The sequence below is a fragment of the Cupressus sempervirens genome, chromosome 10 (genome assembly GCF_028749045.1).
Source record: "Cupressus sempervirens isolate cs-2001-9-10 chromosome 10, ASM2874904v1, whole genome shotgun sequence".
Taxonomy (NCBI): Eukaryota; Viridiplantae; Streptophyta; class Pinopsida; order Cupressales; family Cupressaceae; genus Cupressus; species Cupressus sempervirens.
In genome coordinates, this window is record NC_143127.1 from 783222198 (window position 1) to 783241935 (window position 19738).

At 35.0% G+C, this 19738-nt stretch overlaps 1 protein-coding gene and 1 long non-coding RNA gene across 2 annotated transcripts; both read right to left on the reverse strand.

Annotated features, from left to right (window-relative positions):
• Positions 1 to 9160: 9160 nt before the first annotated feature.
• Positions 9161 to 16869, reverse strand: CRD1 (dicarboxylate diiron protein, putative (Crd1)). Its single transcript, XM_089803983.1, has 5 exons — positions 16319 to 16869; positions 10768 to 10832; positions 10142 to 10469; positions 9919 to 10017; positions 9161 to 9796 (listed from the first exon to the last, which is right to left on the reverse strand). The coding sequence occupies exons 1-5, from the start codon at positions 16832 to 16834 to the stop codon at positions 9533 to 9535; spliced, it is 1272 nt and encodes a 423-aa protein (XP_089660109.1). The 5' UTR covers positions 16835 to 16869; the 3' UTR covers positions 9161 to 9532.
• LOC149536227 (uncharacterized) lies at positions 15142 to 16312 on the reverse strand. The gene is made up of 2 exons (XR_016356856.1): positions 15641 to 16312; positions 15142 to 15528 (listed from the first exon to the last, which is right to left on the reverse strand). It is a non-coding gene; the product is annotated as an uncharacterized LOC149536227 (long non-coding RNA).
• Positions 16870 to 19738: the final 2869 nt, after the last annotated feature.

The following is a 19738-nucleotide window of genomic DNA, read 5'->3' on the forward strand; positions in this document are numbered from 1 at the left end:
TTATGTTTCTCAACTCACTCAACATTTTCATTGGTTATTTGTCTGACATATAGTAGATACAGTCATGCACGTGCTCAAATTTGATTGCATAAAATATTATAACTGTTATGGGTTATAGACAAATTTAATTTTTACTTGTTCTAAAGCTTGAATTGCAATTATGATATGCATGAGTAATTAGTTGAATTGCTTTAGAACATAGCAATGTGATGTAACTGGACATTCCACTCATATGGAAATGGTATTTTAAAAAAGAAATGAGATTCACTCATTGATTAGCATTTCCTTTTCTGCTATCTTCTATTATCTGAGGATTATTAAGTGATTTGAAGCACATCCTCACAGACCTGGCTCTGGAATACTTGTGCCACAGTTTGGTGTTACTTGAAATGGCTTATGATGGAAGTGTTCTTGTTCCTTATACTTGCATGGGCAAGGTAATGTCAATCATTTTATTGCAGTCTCTTCATTTTTGGAATCAGGGGTGAATGCTTTTGATCCGGAGCTATGAATCAGTAAGGCCACAAACGGGGGACCTCATACCCACTTAAGCATTTAACAATAGCATCCCCCAGCAGGGTTCAAACCTTGATGACAAGAACAACAAAATTACTACTAAACCATCAAAACATGTCAATATCTGCATTTTTTATTGCAGACTGTTGTACATTTGAAGTTTTTGATTAATTAGAGATGGAATTAAATATCGACATTACTTAAAAGATTTGTAAGTGAATTGTAGGCTTACGGAATAAATCTTTGTCCAAACTTTTTCTATTAATGTTTAAATTTGAATTTAGAAGTTAATGCCCACAAGCTAAGCTTCTGTAACTTTTTACGTTATCCTTTGGTCAATAGACATTGTTCTACGTGGGCTATTTTACAACATTCTTGCTCTTGCTGTTGGACACCAAATTTTAATTCATCTTCTAGTACAATATTAATATGCTAATTACTGTTGACTACAAAGAGAACTGGAATGACTTACCTATATTAAGGCTATGCAAAATGATTTTTATACGTATTTATGAAAATATACTGTACTGTTGAGACTTAAAATTTGGGTAAGGCACGTGACTATTGTTGATATCATCTTGACATAGTGTGAGTGGGTATAAATTCAATAAGAACATGGTAGAGGATATCACTACAGTATCACACCAAAGCTCACCAGTAGAGGATTTCATTACATTTTCACACTACATGCGATCGTTTGGGTGTTGGCATTATGACAAATTAAGAGGTGGATTGTAAGGCATTATTTCTAGCAAAAGCTGTCAACTCAATATGCGACTATACGGAGAAATTCACACAGCTTTGTGGTTAAAATGTCTAATATGATTTGTTAGCAGTCTCCTTCCTGGTTTGATGAGGCAAGTACTTCCGGATTCATGCTTCAAGGGCCTTTCTAGTTATCATGTAATGCAATACACATAGTTCAGGATTTGTTCTATAATTCTTAATTCCATCTGCAAATTCATGAACCCCAATAAGCACTGAAATAAATCCAGATAAAATATTATGATGTTATCTTCCACTAGAATTTACATTTTCATGCAAGCAGCAGGTTATATTAGCCCCTAGTACAATTTTTGTGTAGATCAATAATAGTCTTGACACAAATGATCAAAATAAAAAATACCCCTTGGTTTCATGCAAGAGTAATAGATAATATTCCAAACACTGACCTTTCTGACAGATCTTAACTGCTACAGTAAAAGAAATACCTACACAGAGAGAATAAATCTGCATAAAGTTTACCAGAATGAACACATGATATACATGGTGAAAAATCTTTCCAGAGAAAACCCCCACATTCCAAAAGCACAACACTTTGTATTATCTGTAAACAAAGCAATTACAATTTACAACACAATGACCACACTAAGCTTCTTAAACATGAGTATATTACAATCAATCCTACCCTCTGACAGGAAATACACTAAGCTCTTAAATACCTCCAATTTATAGAGAAATCAAGGAAGTAGGCTAGTAAAAAATGATAGCTTGTCTGAAATCAATTGGTACATTTCCCAATCACTTGTAAGCATGCATACGACACTTATACATCATTTTCTATCCCCTTACCCAGGCCTTCAAACTTGGGCACCCAAAATTTATTATTTTAAAGTATGTATAGTGTTTTGACATACATAATAGCTGTGAAAAGTGACAGCACTTATGGCTCTAAGATAGATTGCCATTACTGACAATTAATAGCTGGTTTTTACGACCTGTCTTAACCCAATTTGCACTCCCACTTTGCCATTTTGTCATAAATTTGGGTTCTTTCATGTCAAAACTTGTCATAAGTCATTATAGCTTCTTCGAGATTACCTAAGGTGCCGATACATGTCAAAATAAGTGTTCCACAAAGTGGGATGCCTAGCTCCTCATATGAGAACAAAAACATCCTTTCACCCTCCCAAAATGATGACAGATCACCATGTCATGTTACACAAGATGACAAAATCCAATGTGCAAGAAATTACAATATAGACATGAAAAACACGTTAAATAGATAAATCAATTCTAGGAAATACTGAGGTTGAGACACCTTAATCCCAACATTCCCAAGGGAAGTCACATACATCTGTTTCATTCAGTGTCACAACACTTTCACATTGCAGGATGAGAGTATCAGAATTGTTCCTCAATGTTTTAATTTCAAGTATGGAGAATATGTCAACTACAAACATTTCAATTACCATTTTTCTGGTCCAAAATTTCTTCAGTCAAACATCTTCCACATATCCAAATTTCTGATTTTACATTATGTATATTATGGTAAAATAATGAACGTGTAATTAAACAGAGATCATGAATGGTCTATATATAAAAGATACAAGAGAATGTTTCTATAACGAACAAGAAAGGAAATGTAAACATTCTTGTAGAGTGAAGAAGAATGAAAAATAAAGTTTCCATAATCAAAATAAGAAATTTATGGGAACATTACAAAAAGGGTGACCATTAGAAAAAGATGGAGGAGAGAGTAAATAGAAACTATCTAATATTGTAATACCCCTCTTATGGTCAATCTATCTTCAAAAAACAACAATTTTTATGTCCTCAAAACACGTAAAAAGAAACATCGGGTTGATTAGAGAGGTCTGCATGTTCTGCAATGTTGGCCTGTGGTTGGGATCCACTCTGCTTCCACTGATCAGAAGCAATGTGAGTTCCGCATTCTTGGATCACATGACCAAATTTGTGGCAATAGCTGCACCAAATTTACTTCTTGGAGCTATTCTGATATTGAGTTGATGACTGAGATGAGCCTTTATCGTTGTTAAAGGATTGAGCTGAAAATGCTTGTTCAGAGGAGAATGCAACAATGCTGCCAAATTGTTGTTTCCAATGATCTTGCTGCAGAAGTTTGGAGCACAGATTTGAGAATTTTAGGTCAACATCAGCTGCAGCAATGTTGAGTGTCTCAATAATGACATACTTTTTAGAGTAATGATCACCATATCCCCTTCTTGCATTTTACGGCCAATGGCCTCAAACTGATCCTTGATGTCCTTAATCCTTAGAAGATGGTTTTGTAAGGACGTATGCTCATCCATGATTATAGAGAATAACCGATTCTTTAGAAAGAAGGCTTTGCTTTTATCTGATTTCAATATTTTCCAGATCTTTGCAGCTGTCTTGCCAGACGACACTTGGGGTAGTTGATCATCAGTAATTGAGAGCTTAATAAGCATAATCACGACGCGATTATGCTTATCAAACTTTTCTTGAGTAACATCGATTGCGGTAGGACGAGTCTTGGTACCCATAACAAGTGCCCTAAGGTGACGATACTTGAAGATCGTCATTATTCTCTGCTTCCACGTGTTGTATCTCTTTTCGTTGAATCATTGACTGCCTTCCAGCATAAGACTGGTGAGAGAAATTTTGATATGTGGAAGATGTTTGACTGAAGAAATTTTGTTATGTGGAAGACGTTTGACTGAAGAAATTTTGGACCAGAAAAATGGTAATTGAAATGTTTGTAGTTGACATATTAATTGAATCACAATATTAGCCAATAGGCTTCTATAGTTCATATAGCCCCTTGATGGTGACATCGGAAACACAATAAATCGTTATTGATATTTTGAGGACAATATAGAGCAACCACTTAAAGATATCAAAGAGTTTGTCTGTGTCAATGTGTTTTTGAGCACATCCAATGTCAAAGATATCTTTTATTTCTCTATTAGTAAAGTTTTTTTTATTTTTCATTTTAGAAATTTAATTTTGTTAGTAGTGTGTTTATTTCTTAAATAGCATTCATAATAGAGCAACTCATACAAATGAGTTCCATAGGTAAATAGTGATAATAATTGCATGAACAGTTGAACTTTTGTCATGTTTAAGCCAGTGACCTTGTCAATGAACAGTACATATGGTTAGCATTTTATCCTTACATTATTACAATATTAGATAGTCTTTATTTACTCTCTTCCATCTTTTTCTAATGGTCACTCTTTTTCTAATGTTTCAATAAACTCATGTTTCCATTGTGATTCAATTAATACACATTCCACGTATTTTAAAAACCGTATGTGCAAGCATCTAAACATGAGAAAGGTGGCCAGGTTAGTTTCATGTAAACCAAAAGCAGCAATTAAAAGCCTCTTGTTTCTAGAGGAAGGCTTACAACTTGTGTTATTTCAAGATTGCTTTAAAATTCTTTTACTAGTTTGTTTCTACTATGTTGTATGTAAATTCAGTGTCTGTCACTTGCGTGGGTTTCTTATTGGTTTCAAATTTATGCATTTCTTTTTGCTGGAGAGCTATGTATGACTCGTGAAATATGGAGCTTATGTTGTCTTATTATAAAATGTTCAATGAGAAAACCAAACTATTTGAATTAGTTTGTTTTATATACAAATTATAATTGCCTACTTGACTAGTCATATACATCATGGAACATCATCATTTTTAGTAGACATAAAGAGAGTTTGATCAATGGGGCTCTGAGCTCGTGCAGTCAAATAGGTAGGTTACCCCAAGCAAGACAGCAATTTGATGTATGAGGGTAATTTCAATTGAAGAAGCCCATAAGGGAATATTTTTGCATTTTTGATGTGTTGTACAGATTCATACTACGTTTACTGGATCACCTGGTGGTATACTAGACCGGGGTATGTTTGAAGTGGATCCCTCATATGCTTTGACTTCCTGGTGGATTCTGGCAGGGCATGGCCATAGACATTTGAATTCCACAATAATATATATATCTTTCCTTCTGACAAACACAATTAACAAAATTGAAACTTAAATGAAAAATAGAAACACAAATGAGAAATAGAAACAACTTTACCGATAGAGAAATAAAAGGTACTCTTGACACTGAACATAACCTCAAAAACACATTGTGGGACAAATCTAATTGACATCTTGAAGTGGCTGCTCCATCATACTGAGAATACACACTCACCTACAGAGATTTTGAATCTTGGCTTCTCAAATTATCAAAATGATTTATTATGTGTTACTAATGTCTCCATCAAGCTGCAAAAAGATCATTATGTAAGGGTTATATTAACTATTAAAGCCTTCTGGCTAAAATTATGATTCTATTACCATGCTTTCACTGTATTTGAAAACAAATTATTTCGTTCAGAACTATATTTGCCAGTGTCTAAGCATGAGAAGTGTGGCTTAAATTAAAGGCAGCACATAGATGTCTTTTATTTCTAGCAGATGGCCTACAACTTGTGTTTTTTCTTAAAAGATAAGGCTGTTAGGCCTAAACATTTTATTAATAGTAACAAGGAAGCATTACAGCTGAGCATAGAGGATCCATGTCTAACAACAATATCTGAGGCATACATGGAAAAATTACCGACTAATTGCAGAGTGGTGATTTTTTACTCAGTTTTTGAGCAGGGCAAGTTTGAAGAAAAAAATCACAATGTTTTTGTTTGCAGCACATTGGTTTGGCAGTGAGGGAAGAAAGGAGTCTTCCAAGCCCTTACTAGGTTATTGCAATTGATTAGAAGCAGATTCGATTAGCTGGTCCACTTGACATAGATGATATAGATCCTTATGGTGATTGGACAATGCAAGAGCAACTTCCATTGTTTACAGTGGAGGACATCATTGATTTGGAGAGACATGCTATGGAGGAGGGGGATGCATTGGGTTTCACACTAGATGAGGAGGATGAGTTAGATGAGGAGTCAATGCCATTGCTAGGAGGAGCTACATCCCAGATGGAGGATGAGCTACACACATTATCAGAGATACCGAGTGAGGAGGCAAAATCACATCTAGTGCATGTTACTAGACTTGGACGAGCTTCTTGTAATGCCCTGCCCAAGAATTCTTGGAAACAAGGATATTATACATACACTAACATATTTTCTTATGTTTAAATAAAACTTATAACTACACACACATCATACATAATAATTGCAAGCAAAAGACTTAACCAACGAACCAAAGATTCCCAAGTCTACCATTACTCTCAAAAGTATCCATTATTCACCCAGGTGATTAGCATATAAGATTCATTCCAATTACTATATTTGCATTCGATATGATGTTCATTTTAATGCTCAAGTACAAGTTCCTAGATGGTTAGTCATACAAGTTAATTTTCAGGTTTAAAAAGCAACTAAAGTGAGAAAACTATTCTATCCCAAAAGTGGTCGATAGTTGATCTATTCCAGATAGGGAAGGTACAACTCCCAAATGCACATTCCAAAACACCAAATTGCAAACTCCAAAAAAGTCCACAAGTGCTCATTGCCCAAAGTACGATGAAACACAACCAATATCGTACAATAAAACTCCTTCATGAGTATGATGAAATGCATTATCGTACAATAAAATGCATAAAACTGGTGAGATACTTCACTAGTAAGCAGTATGATGAAACACCAATATTGATCAATAAAATATTTCAGCGTATGATACAAGAATTTGCTGGCTATAGAAAAGAGTACAAACACAAAAGAAGGAAAGCAACCTCCACACTGGGGTGTATTGGATATACACGAATCAAGGAGATAAGCACTCGAACGAACCTCAAATACCAATACAACAATTAAACATCCAAAACATCTAACAAACAAGATACACAAATAACCGAATACAAGAATAATCCGCACTAAAAGTGCAAGTAAAAAAGTGAAGTCAAGAGGACAAGAGGAGGGATAAGTCGCCAAGATCCTACATCTGGAAGATAGTTGTTCCCGTTCTCCAATCGGTAAGTATAGGTAGCAACGCCTCCTAACCACATGGACCACGTAGGCACACTCGACTGTGCTCATGGAGATAATGACCCGACCACAGTCACATAAAACAAAAGTATGCAAGGCTTACACACAAACACCAAACAAAGCACGATACAATAACATAATGATTATGAATGCAATAGTAGAGTGTAATCGCTTGGTTTGTACTAGCCTAAGATGTATGTGGGTATGGTAGTTCAACTCTCTCGTGAGACCTCATATCGTGTCCTTATACTAGCTCGTGCAAGAGTTTGGTGTCCGCAGTAACACACCACCCTTGACCTCAACTACTAATAAGGTGGTTCTATTATATTACGTTAAGTTTTATTATCCCACTTGTTTTAATTTGGTTATCACTTTTTGGAACCTCCTCACATTACCTTGTCAACCACTTGCGGGTTGGGGCACCCACAAGAGGGCTCACCACCCTACTACCCTACAATGCATACCTAAATCCAAGAGTTTGGATCTCACAAGATCTTGCCATAGGTATGCGTGCATGCTTGTTGGTGTATGCACGCATGCTCGTGCGTGCGCACAACCAACTTCACTTGAAACAATGATAAACAATATGCAAAAGTTGGATTTAAAAAATGCAACATTATAAGAAAATCATGCACACTCATGAAAAAAACTGAGTTGAAACCAAAGGAAGCATGCATTCATGAAGGAAGCTTGTTGTGGGAGTTTGGGCATGATTTGAAAATGGGTTTTCAGTTTCATTGAAATCTGAGATGTCGGAATTTTGGGTGTTTTTGGTGTCACCTCATTTTGTGTGCCTCAAATTGGCTTGACTTAAATTTTGTGTTAGAAAGTTTTTCTATAGAGTAAAATAGAGGACATTCTAAAGTATTTTATATCTTGATCTAAATGTGTGCTTTCACTTGTAAAATGTGGATTTTGAATATTGGTTCCTTTTGGGCATTCTATGCCATCCTCAGATGCTATGGATGATTTATAGATTTCATTGATGGTTTTCACAAAGAACTTACTGGGTACTTGGCAAGTCTGAGCCTTTGACATTTACCAAATGTGAAAATTGAGGATTAAACACTCCAAACAGACTTTATTTTCAGTTATTCATGCATTTTTTTCCTTTCAAGAAACTATGAAGATACTAAGGTGCATGTGGCTTTGAAGGTATTCATTTGATTTTGGTGGTGGCGGCTTTGCCCTTTGCCCTTGCCTTGTATCATGAGCAAGATGTGTTGCCCCTTGACTCCAGTGAAGTCGTGGGACGTGAAGCCAGAGAATACTAATTTGGATGCTTCCACTTCCCAACACATTGCACTTGAGAGTGTGAAAGGGAGCACACACTTTTAGTGTGAGTGGAAATGGCACTACTTGTGGCTCATCGAATGTTCCTATATCATTTAGTATCAATGATGATGATGTTGACGCTTTAGAAAATTCATGAATTAAAATTGATTATAGCATTCTAATATCAAAATATCAAACTTTTAAGTTTGAAAAGTAAATACTTTATAATATCAATCATTTATATTTTGAATGACATTTGAGTTTATGGTGGTATTGTTGATTATATGATGCCATGTGGTATTCTAAATTTGATTCCTGCCATTATCCATGAAGTCTATGAATTTGAAGCAGGATCTGAACTAGAATGACAACTTTGGTTTCAAACTCTTGCCTTTTGATCATGCTTGTGCTAAAGTAACCATTACCAAACTGCCTAATCCTTGATAAAACTTTGTAGCTCTTTGTACTTGATAGAAAAATCATGTTCATTCAAAATATTATATACCTTTCTGATTTCTTTTAGCTTCAACATGCACAGAGGATACAGACCATTGTGTTAATAATTTGCAAATTAAAAGATGTGAACTGATAAATAACATAAAAGTCAGCAGCACATTACAAACCAAGGTCAATATTACATGTTGAATTTTATCGCAAGGAAAAAATGAGGTCAACAAAATTAAACTATTTACTATTGCCAAAAATGCTGATCTCCTGATTATTCAGCTATACAACTTTCCAATGATCTTGAATTCTTCCTGTGAAAAAAACCTGCTACAGTATAGAGATGTTACATTGTGGATTAAAACTAGTGCAGGTTTATTAACAGAATTTCTTTCACTAAATATACTAAACTATCTAAAGCCAAGCTTGTACACATGTTCACTATTAAAGGAACTTCTGCGCAGCTCGTAGTTGAAAGGCTAGAGCTTGTAAAGGCAGATATGACATTGAGAAACCAAATTCTGCACCTTGAAAGATCTTTAAATAGGTTCATGCAGTTTCCCTTATCAATACATGAATTCAAATGTATGATTCTAATACACAACCTGTGGCTCAAAATCAGCATAGTCCACAGAACCTGATTCTACAGGTGGCATCATATAGGTTGATATTAATTCTGACACCAATGCAGCTATTAAAGGAATTCTCTTCAGGTTCTTTATGAAGCTAGGAGCTTGGCTTTCTCCAATCGCTATAATCTGTTGATTTATCTCTACCATCCTATCAAGTTTTCTCTTGAACTCTGGATTTTCAACATCCAAGACTGCGGGAAAAATCCTAGCTGTTGTTCGGTTTGTCTGCATGAATCAAGGAGATAAATCTTATAATAGCTAAACAAAATATACTGCAACTCACTTTGACTAATTTTATAAGAATTTTCTTCAAATTAGTAAGACTGTATCCATTATTTCTTGCTCACCTCAATGATCACATGCATATCAAACTCTTTTGTGTTTAGTCCAATTCCCTCATAAAATGCTGTCCTCTGGCAGTCGTTTAGGTACATTGTAACATAAACCTGGAAATGGAAAATTGAGTGTTCAAAGTAGAGATTTCCCAACAATATCTGATACCAAATGAAAGTAGTTAAAAAGAATATTTGCCTAAATAATGATGGGCTATCATAGCTTGACACTACTGACCGAAAGACAGAAGAATCTTGACCACAACTTCGCTTTCCAGTCATTCAAAAATTGTGGCTGCGCCTTCATTAAAGCCGAGAAGAAGTCACCATGTCTGTTTTCATCCTGGCACCAATTCTCAAAGTACTTGAAAATAGGATACACTTGATGCTCGGGATTAGCTTTAAGATGCCTGTAAATGGTAATGTACCTCCAGTATCCAATCTTCTCTGATAGATAAGTAGCATAAAATATGAATTTAGGCTTGAAAAATGTATACTTGCGTGCTTTAGTCAAGAAGCCAAGATCCAATGCAAGATTGAAATCTGATAAACCCTTGTTGAGAAACCTGTAAAAAATTAATCGCACATCATGTCTTATAAGTGGAACTGTTGAACAGACATATCACGGCATAAACAAGAACTGCAATTATCTAGTTTTCTAGTTAACAAAAGAATTTTCTAGTTTAATCTGTAAGTTTGACAGATATTTATCCCAGCAAGCAAGCATAACAATAAAAATGTCATGTCAGATGTGCAATCAAGGAGCCTTTTTCATTGAAAGTTTATCCTTTTCGTATGTATATGATATATCTATATATAAAAAAATCTGATCCTAGTGGCAAGATAAATTAGATTGCAACATACCCTGCATGTCGAGCTTCATCTCTGGACATGAGGGAGAAAATCTCAGCCACAACTGGGTTTGTTTTCTGCAAGTTCCCAATGATCAGTTAGCCTCTCCGCATACCCATTGATTAAAATCACTAAAATCAGGGTGTCAAAACATTACTGTTATATGAATTGATTTTACTGCTGAATAACTGATTGAAATTAATATTGAGGCGAAAACTTCTAAACTTTATTGATTAAGAACATCAATCTGTGCCTACATAAGAGAGTCAGTCCCCACACGAATATCTGATATCCTTTTGTAATCTACTTTAAACATCAATAAGCTATATGTGTAAAACTATTAGAAATTTGTAAACAAGGATAAATAGATATGCTTTACCAATCAAGATATATTTTAATTGAAAAATACATACTTTCAACACAAGCCCTTCTAGGTAAATGCTGACCTCCCACTATTGAGAAATATGATAAGAAAACTGCATTGCATTCATAGAATGATGGATGTGTCATCAATGCAATCCTAGGAACACATAAAGTACATTTGATTCATAACCTAGCATACCAGAGAATCATGCTTAGCTGTGGCGAGAGAGAGAGAGAGAGAGAGAGAGAGAGAGAGAGAGAGAGAGAGCTGGTCAATGGAACTCAGGAAGTACAAGCAACTAAAAAAACTAAGTTAAATATCCAAGGATATGATAATTAAATACTAGGGTAAAAATATATAATGTTATGAAGAATAGCTTAATACAAAGTACAAAAAAGAGATGAACAAATAAAGTTTCACTGTTAAAAGTGTTTAAAATCTGAGCAATAAGATATCTAGTATAAGTATAAATAATCCTACAAGAGGACAACCCTTAGAAACATGGAGTTTATGAAAATCATGGATACCATGCAAGAAGATCTTGGACCAGAAGAATGAACATCATCAACTGTTGCTATCAAAGAACTGGAGTAAAATCTGAGAATGCTCATATGGGAATGGCTAGGTTGGCCAAATCCTTGCTGAACAGAGTACTCCAACTATAGCATCACTTTACATTCAGGCTTCAATGAACATTAGGAGCAGTCTAAGAAGTAGTAACATGGATCCGAAGACAGCTTGATGCCTCCAATGCTTGAGTGTTGGGCTGAAAGGAGGAGGTAATCATCCTAGCAGATCCACAACTCACTGAAATGGATCCTCGATTAAGATTAATAATCTTTCAAAGAAAGTGCAGTACCTGTGATTAAAGAAGTGAAAGAAGGTGGAGAAAGAACCACCACTATTCAAAAAGACAATGGTATCTCATAGTAGATGAGGCACCGAAAAATAAAGTGTTCTTCAATCTCAACCTCCTAAGTAGCACAAATGTTGCAGATTGTATTCTGACTACTCTGCTGTGCACTCCTCCATATGGATAATTATATCTGCTGCATTAAAACAAACATTAAAGATACACATTGATATCAAATCTCAATAGGATTCGATTAGAATTCACAATGATTTCTCCAACCTGTCACTGTCCCATCTGCAGAATTCTCACATTTTATGGGCAGTTCAAAATATAGTACTTTTTCTCTCCATAGTAGATGCATACTTCTATATATTGTTGAATCTGTAATTTTTTAAGCACTCTCTTAGCAAGAGTCCAGCTCCCCAGAGCTGAAAAAGGGTTTGAAAAATGAAGTTGTATGAATCTGTATCAAGTCTTAAGTTTGAATGTAGCAATGTTTTATTGGAGGGTTGCAGATCATATTCATGATGTCTTGTTTCATTTTGATTAATATAATTTTCAAGTCTGTTTTATTTTTCTGCTCCTCCTATATCCTTCAACATATGGTAGGTCCTATCTCTTGACACATAATTTGGGGCACTACACCCTCCATCAGCCAAGTGGAATCTTCAATATGCATGATCAATGATGTCAGAAATGTTCCAACCATCTACAATTTCATCTAACCGTCCAACATAGAGAGTCGGCTGTGGAGAAGTCCAATTGGCTCAAATAATAGACATTTATATCCTTCCTAACAACTCTGATGCATATCATGAAGAAAGAAAGTACATAGGGGCATCTAAGACAGAAAGTTTACATTGTTTATAAAGGCAGTCTATGGAGGGTCAGACAGAGAAAAACAAAATGCCAATTTCAACATTTCTGCTCATGAGAACACATTGCTACTGGGGGAAATCCCAGAGATAGGGTCCAAAATATGGTCGAACCCTGCATTGAGAACCAAAAGAAGAAGATTGGAAAGGACAACTTTGAAGAGGAGTGATTTAGCATTGTTGAATTCATTGTTGGATCTACTAGACGCTGGAAAGAAAAACTTGTAAGAATTAATTCTTAGGCTTGGCAGTGGAGATCATATGTTGTAGGCTTACACCAAGCAGGAAAACAGTTTGAAGCATCCAGCAGCAGACCCTCAAATACTCAATCCTGGTGGCCACCTTTTCCAAGGTGTAGTAGTACCAGATTGGATCTTCTCTTTGCAGGGGAACTGATTTGAGGACAAGTAAATGACACACAGCGTCACCATGAAAGGATTCACGCTGTTACCAGAATACAAATGCTCCTGCTATGGAGGACACATTAGCCCAATACGCCTCTTTAGCCTTGACGCTGCAATGTGCACATCTTTAATGCGTACAATAGCCTGTGTTTTTTGTTCACCCTTCTCAGAATTTTTCTGGAGAACATTGGATGGCACAGATTTATCCTCACCCTGTATTTTGGCAATGGAGATTTCTAACATTGTAACAGTTATATGCTATTTCATGGTAGGTAACTGTTATCTGATATGATGGTCATGCTTAGTAGCAGTTTCTATGCCTTTGTGTAGTGGTTCTGGAGTTTAATTTGAACCTTTAAGCTTGTGGGCTTCTTTAGAATATTTCAATATTTCTTATTCTTATTCCAAATAAAAACCAATAAACAAACTTTTCCAAGTCAGCTTCTACTACTAACACAAGGCCTCCGAGTTTACTACAACTAGGGAAAATGTCCATTCAGGGGTCAATGTGCATTTAGCCTTCTTTGCCATTTCATAATTACCAAAATCACAAGATAGTTGGATATCACTCTTACAGTTGAGTATATTCCTACTACTTTACCCGGACTTAGATTGGAAAATATGTATGATTTATAGTTATATGTGTAAAGTTTAAAGAATCTTGGTGGAGACTTATTAATCAGTTTCAGTCTGATTTATTTGATACGGCAGACTGGTGTCTTTCTTATCTATCCTAGAATCCTTTACTGTTTATATATCTGTTCATATTGTAGTAGAATCCAATTCTGGCCTGAGATCTTTATGCCACTTTATTGATTTGATCTGCAGACACAGATTGGAACTAATACATATACATGTTGAAACATGACCGAACAGGGGCATGACCCTACGTGGTCATGCCTCAACATGTACATGTACTGGCACCGATTCATAACCAATTAGTTAATGATAACAACTTTAGTATATGCTACGATAAGGTGAGACCCGATAGTTATGAATGCTAAGTGCAATGAATATCACCTGATACTATAATCGAAGTGAAGGATTATAGTCAGGTTTATAGCCTCAATGAATTCGATATCGTCAGGTTTATAGCCTCTCGATATAATCAGACTTAGTTTATCTGCAGAGAATCGTTAGTAGATATAATCCATATTTGAACGTATAAGGTTAAGCATTTAATAGAGAAAATACTGCACTAATATAAGACAGCAATATATATATATATATATATATATATATATATATATATATATATATATATATATATATATATATATATATATATATATATGAATATTAATTACTAACTAAATCAGATGTTTCAATTAATTAATTGCTAACCTTCTTAACAATACGAAGAAAGATACATAATAAATGGCGATCATCAATAGACATTGAAGAGTCATAACAAAAGATAAATATGGAGTTGTATCTTGTCAACCACTTTGTGCTGATATATTTTCATTGCGTATTACAAGGTTGGTACATAAACTGATGCCTTGACACACTAATCTTTGAGGAATACTAAAGAATGAGGATAAGCAAGTGAAGCTGAATTATGTTAGCAATTGATATGCTCTGTTGTGTGCTTTAAGATAAAGTGCAGCGACTAAAACTATCTTCCCCTGATAAAATATTACAAAATACTTACCAGCAATATTGCACTGGTGTATAGGTAAATTAATTTGCACTGATATATATATATATATATATATATATATATATATATATATATATATATATATATATATATATATATATGAATATTAATTACTAACTAAATCAGATGTTTCAATTAATTAATTGCTAACCTTCTTAACAATACGAAGAAAGATACATAATAAATGGTGATCATCAATAGACATTGAAGAGTCATGACAAAAGATAAATATGGAGTTGTATCTTGTCAACCACTTTGTGCTGATATATTTTCATGACGTATTACAAGGTTGGTACATAAACTGATGCCTTGACACACTAATCTTTGAGGAATACTAAAGAATGAGGATAAGCAAGTGAAGCTGAATTATGTTAGCAATTGATATGCTCTGTTGTTTGCTTTAAGATAAAGTGCAGCGACTAAAACTATCTTCCCCTGATAAAATATTAAAAAATACTTACCAGCAATATTGCACTGGTATATAGGTAAATTAATTTGCACTGAATTCTATAGCTTCAATAATGTACTCACACTTTTTTTACAAGCCATGTTTATGGTAAGCTATCAATATTGTCTCCAACTCCGATTTACTGAGCATTCTTCCTTTCTGTAGACTATGTCATATCTTATCCGATTCATCAGAATTTATTTCAATTGCACTAATTCAGTTTACTAGAAATTAGTAGATCAGTGAATGTGAATGAAATCTTATCACGCTTTTCTTACCAGAGGTATTAGGCAATCAACAAGAGCATGATTTTGCACCGTCCACTAGGGTTCCTTGCAAGCTGAGTTCTCCCACAGATGATTTGCATTTGAATACAAGAGAGAGAGCTATTAGAAACCATGAGGACAGATGCAAATCCTTAGCAAATAACTGATTAATGTAAACATTGGTTTTCAGTTCATGGCCTATCCAGCACTCCAATTTGGAATGAGACCTCCCTTGTGGAATGAGGTTTTTCTCTTTAACCTACATCTATTATTTCAAATTCAAGCATTCTTGAGGTGTTAGGGATTTGTAAGAAAGCTCTACTAAGAAGCCCATGCCAATCTGCTCACATCCCGAGAGAATTGGCTCACTCTTCAGGTTTAGCATTTAAGAACAATCCATCTCCCAACTGTAGAAGGGCCAATAGCTCAACGGTGGAGAGCCCCAACAGCAGCCAAAACATATTTAACGGTACATTCTAGGTGTGAGCCCTAGATAGTCTACGGAAATTAACATCTGGTACATAAGCACCTAAAAGTTGTGCTATGAAACAAAGAGAATAAAACTAAGTTGTCTATAAAACAAGCTTAAAGATGTTCTGATACACCTCAATAGTATAAGAATAATTATGCGGGAATGATAAAATCAAATTAAACAGGAAAAAATAGAGTAAAAAAACAGGAATTACAGACCTTCAGTCTTCTTCCAAGCTCCTTATAGAGTAGAAATCCAGAGAATTCAGCAGTACAAGACCTCTCAAGGAACTCAACAAAAATCTGCCTTAGTGGACCTTGCATTTTATCAGCAGCAGCTTTGAATTCAGCATTCCTGACAAAATGGGTCTGGTTATAATCCGTCTTAAACTCAGCCAGCAATGCCTTGAACTCAGACTGATCAAGATTTTTATTGATTTCAGTGTTGAAAAGTCTCTCCATCTCATCAAAATCTGTGGTGTAAAATCGAGGAGAAAGCAAGGATTCCTTCATGGGTTCCTTGGCTCCCTTCCTTGGTGCGTCCTTAACAACCTCTGCAGCCATCACTCGCACACCACGACGAGGAGAAAAAGAAGCAGACGAAATTCTTTCCTTATTTACCATAAACGAGTGATGATTTAAGCTCCTGTGAGACGATAAATAGGATGATTCATGTGACGAAAAAGGCTTAGCCTGAGCCAGGCCTGTGAATGAATGTGCTGCAATGGCTGCCATCGAGCTACTCTTCTCACACAATGACACCCCAGGAGGATTGTATTATAAAACTTTGAGGGCCTTATAGGTGGTGTTCGTGTGGACACGTAGGATTTCAACATCACCGGTAAGAGATAAGAAAACTTAATTCTATTGGTTTCACGGATTCCATTAGATCAAGACATGCTATAGCCGATGATTGTGCTGGTATAGAATCCCCATAATGGATAGAAATATCTGGTTATATTATTATTATTATTATTAACGCATTTCTTACATTTGTTTTTGTTTCTCCATTGGTTAGGATTTTTATAATCATTATTATTTTAAATTTTTTTTTATTTGATTGGCTAAAAGAACTAGGTTCATTTGTAATTATGTTTTGGATTATGTGTAACGCATTTCTTACATTTGTTTTTGTTTCTCCATAGGTTAGGATTTTTATAATCATTATTATTTTTAAATTTTTATTTGATTGGCTAAAAGAGCTAGGTTCATTTGTAATTATGTTTTGGATTATGTGTAACTTGTGTTTTGATTTTTATATACATTATTGTAACATTAATATGTTAATTAAAATATATTAATAATTTGTTTGTGAGGAGGTTAGAGAGGAGTTAGCTTGCTAATATATGTTGAAGGAACAAAATAATATACTAATTCCTCTACCGATGTTACTAATGATAATGTTAATAAATCTATTGAGCATAGAACTGAAATTGCAAATCATTAGGATTCAACATCTTTCGAGAATAATCTTACTTTATGCTCACTTAAGACCTCAAATGACACAAATTAGATCCCTTGTGAATCATAATCTATTTATGACATTACGAGAATAGATCAAGAGATGGATGAAGATTTCATAGGAGATGGGGCAAATGGAGAGATAAATAAACAAATTGAAGGGGTGTTTATCAAAGCCTATTGAGTAAGTAAATAGAGAATTGGAAGGAGTGTTAGAAAGTAAAGTCCACCAAGATAACTGAGAGGGGTGGGGGGTGGGTGAGTCAATTATCCAACTATTATAATAATTATTAACCTTGTTAATCTTTAAACATATGAGCAATATAGCCAACAACCATAACAAGATACTCATACACAATAACACTAAATATGTTAACTAGGGAAACCCTTGATCAGAGGGAAAACTCCAGTGGGAATGGTACCCACAAAATGATGTACTAATATAAAAGTTCCTTGTTAGAGGATGGACTCTATTAGGAGACAATGAAATACATTCATTATATATCAGTCCTTGTTTGGACACTTTGAATCCCTGTTAGGAGATTCCAACCATGTTAAGAGTTGTGCCAACCCTATTAGGAATTGTAGAAGACAGACGAACCCACAATCCAAACAACTTTAGGGGAAAGATAATTGAACTCACTGCCCAAGTGATCTTCGTATTTTTCCTTGCAAAATAATAGAATAAACCATACTTGAACTTGCTCTTTCTCTATCCTGTCAACCAGACCAATCCTCTATCCTGATCCTAATACCAGATCACCAACTTCACATCCCATAATTCTTTGGATTGTTGTTGCTAGACTTTCAGTCCATCCTTTTTAAGCTTCTAGCTTGGTGAGTTTTTAGTGAATTAGATGTTTAAGTCCTTGTCTAGATAGCCCCTAGGTGGCTCTCTTCTCATCAAACATCCTTAAGGCTTCTCTTATGTGTTCTTTCTAGGTTTTTCTTGTTTTGCTTCCCCTACACCTCTATACGAGATTCTCACTTTTTCTTAGCATCAAGGTCTTAGGTGATCTAGTTGTGGGTAGGTTGTTGTCCGAGTGCCTTCCTGATGAGAAGAGAGTCTATCTTGGTTCTACAATGTGTTTCTATATTTAGCAATGTATTTTTCCGTTGTTGGCACACTTCATCGGGGAAGATTCTAAAGAGTAAAACAATGATGACATCTCCAGGCGTATTTGAAGACTGATTCATGATGAGAAGGTCAGAAGAACAAAGATCTAAAGCTATGGAATCTCAGAGTAAAAATCCGAAGTCAAAATTCAATTTTGTGTAGAGAAAAAAATTTCCATCTATATGGTTACTTCCCCTTTGGAAGTGAACATCTTCAAGTTAATTTCTAAAACCAAGCTAAGAAGTGATAAGTAAAAGCAACCAAATCAGTGAGAGATATTTCTAGTTGTTTATTTCTCCAGAAGAACGATGTCTCAATGGTGCCTTTTTGTTTAAAATGAAAACATGGAGCTTTCATCCTAGAAGATATAAAAGATAAATAAATGTCAAAGTTGGATGTGAAGACATTCTTTGAAGATGCCATAAGATATTTCTATTGGAGTAATTTGTTAAGTGTGATCTCAGATCAAAGGAAATCATTATCCAAGTGCTTGAGGCAAAAAGTTCATATCGTGGCTTCTCCAAATTAAGTGATAAATAACAAAGAAAAGCCTTGTGTGGAAAAGAAAGCAATAAGGTATTCAAGGCACCAAAGGAGTAGTCCTCACGATGCACTCCTAAATCAAAGGAAATCAAGAGATAAGGCAAGCTTACGAAAAAGCAAGTTAATGCCTCCTCCACACTTAAAGAATTGTAGTGCAGGCCCTTGTGCCAAATTCCAAAGTTAAAATGATAGCTTCCAATACGCTTAAACTAAAGGATTTAGTAAGTCAATGATCTCGCTACTACAAGAGATTTAAGTAAATCTTATGTTAATCAGATTTTTCAGCTATCATATGGGTAGAAGTAAAGCGATTTAAAGAGTTGTTAATCTACCTAATTGATTGCAAATCCAATCATTACGACCACTAGTTGTGAGTTATTTCATTTGTGTGGCACCAACGTTCAAAATTTTGAGTCTATATGACCAGGTTTCTGCAAAACGAAGTTCCTTATTTTGTAATGGCTATTTTGTTCAAATAATTGCTTTCTCTATGTGAAATTACAAGCTAATGGCAATCA

Coding starts and splice junctions, on each gene's coding strand:
- CRD1 (XM_089803983.1), bottom strand. CDS start 16,834: ATGGCAGCCATTGCAGCACATTCATTCACAGGCCTGGCTCAGGCTAAG. Junction 10,018..10,141: donor CAAGATTCTTCTGTCTTTCG/GTCAGTAGTGTC, acceptor TTCCATTTCCAG/GTTTATGTTACAATGTACCT. Junction 9,797..9,918: donor ATATGCATGTGATCATTGAG/GTGAGCAAGAAA, acceptor TGATTCATGCAG/ACAAACCGAACAACAGCTAG.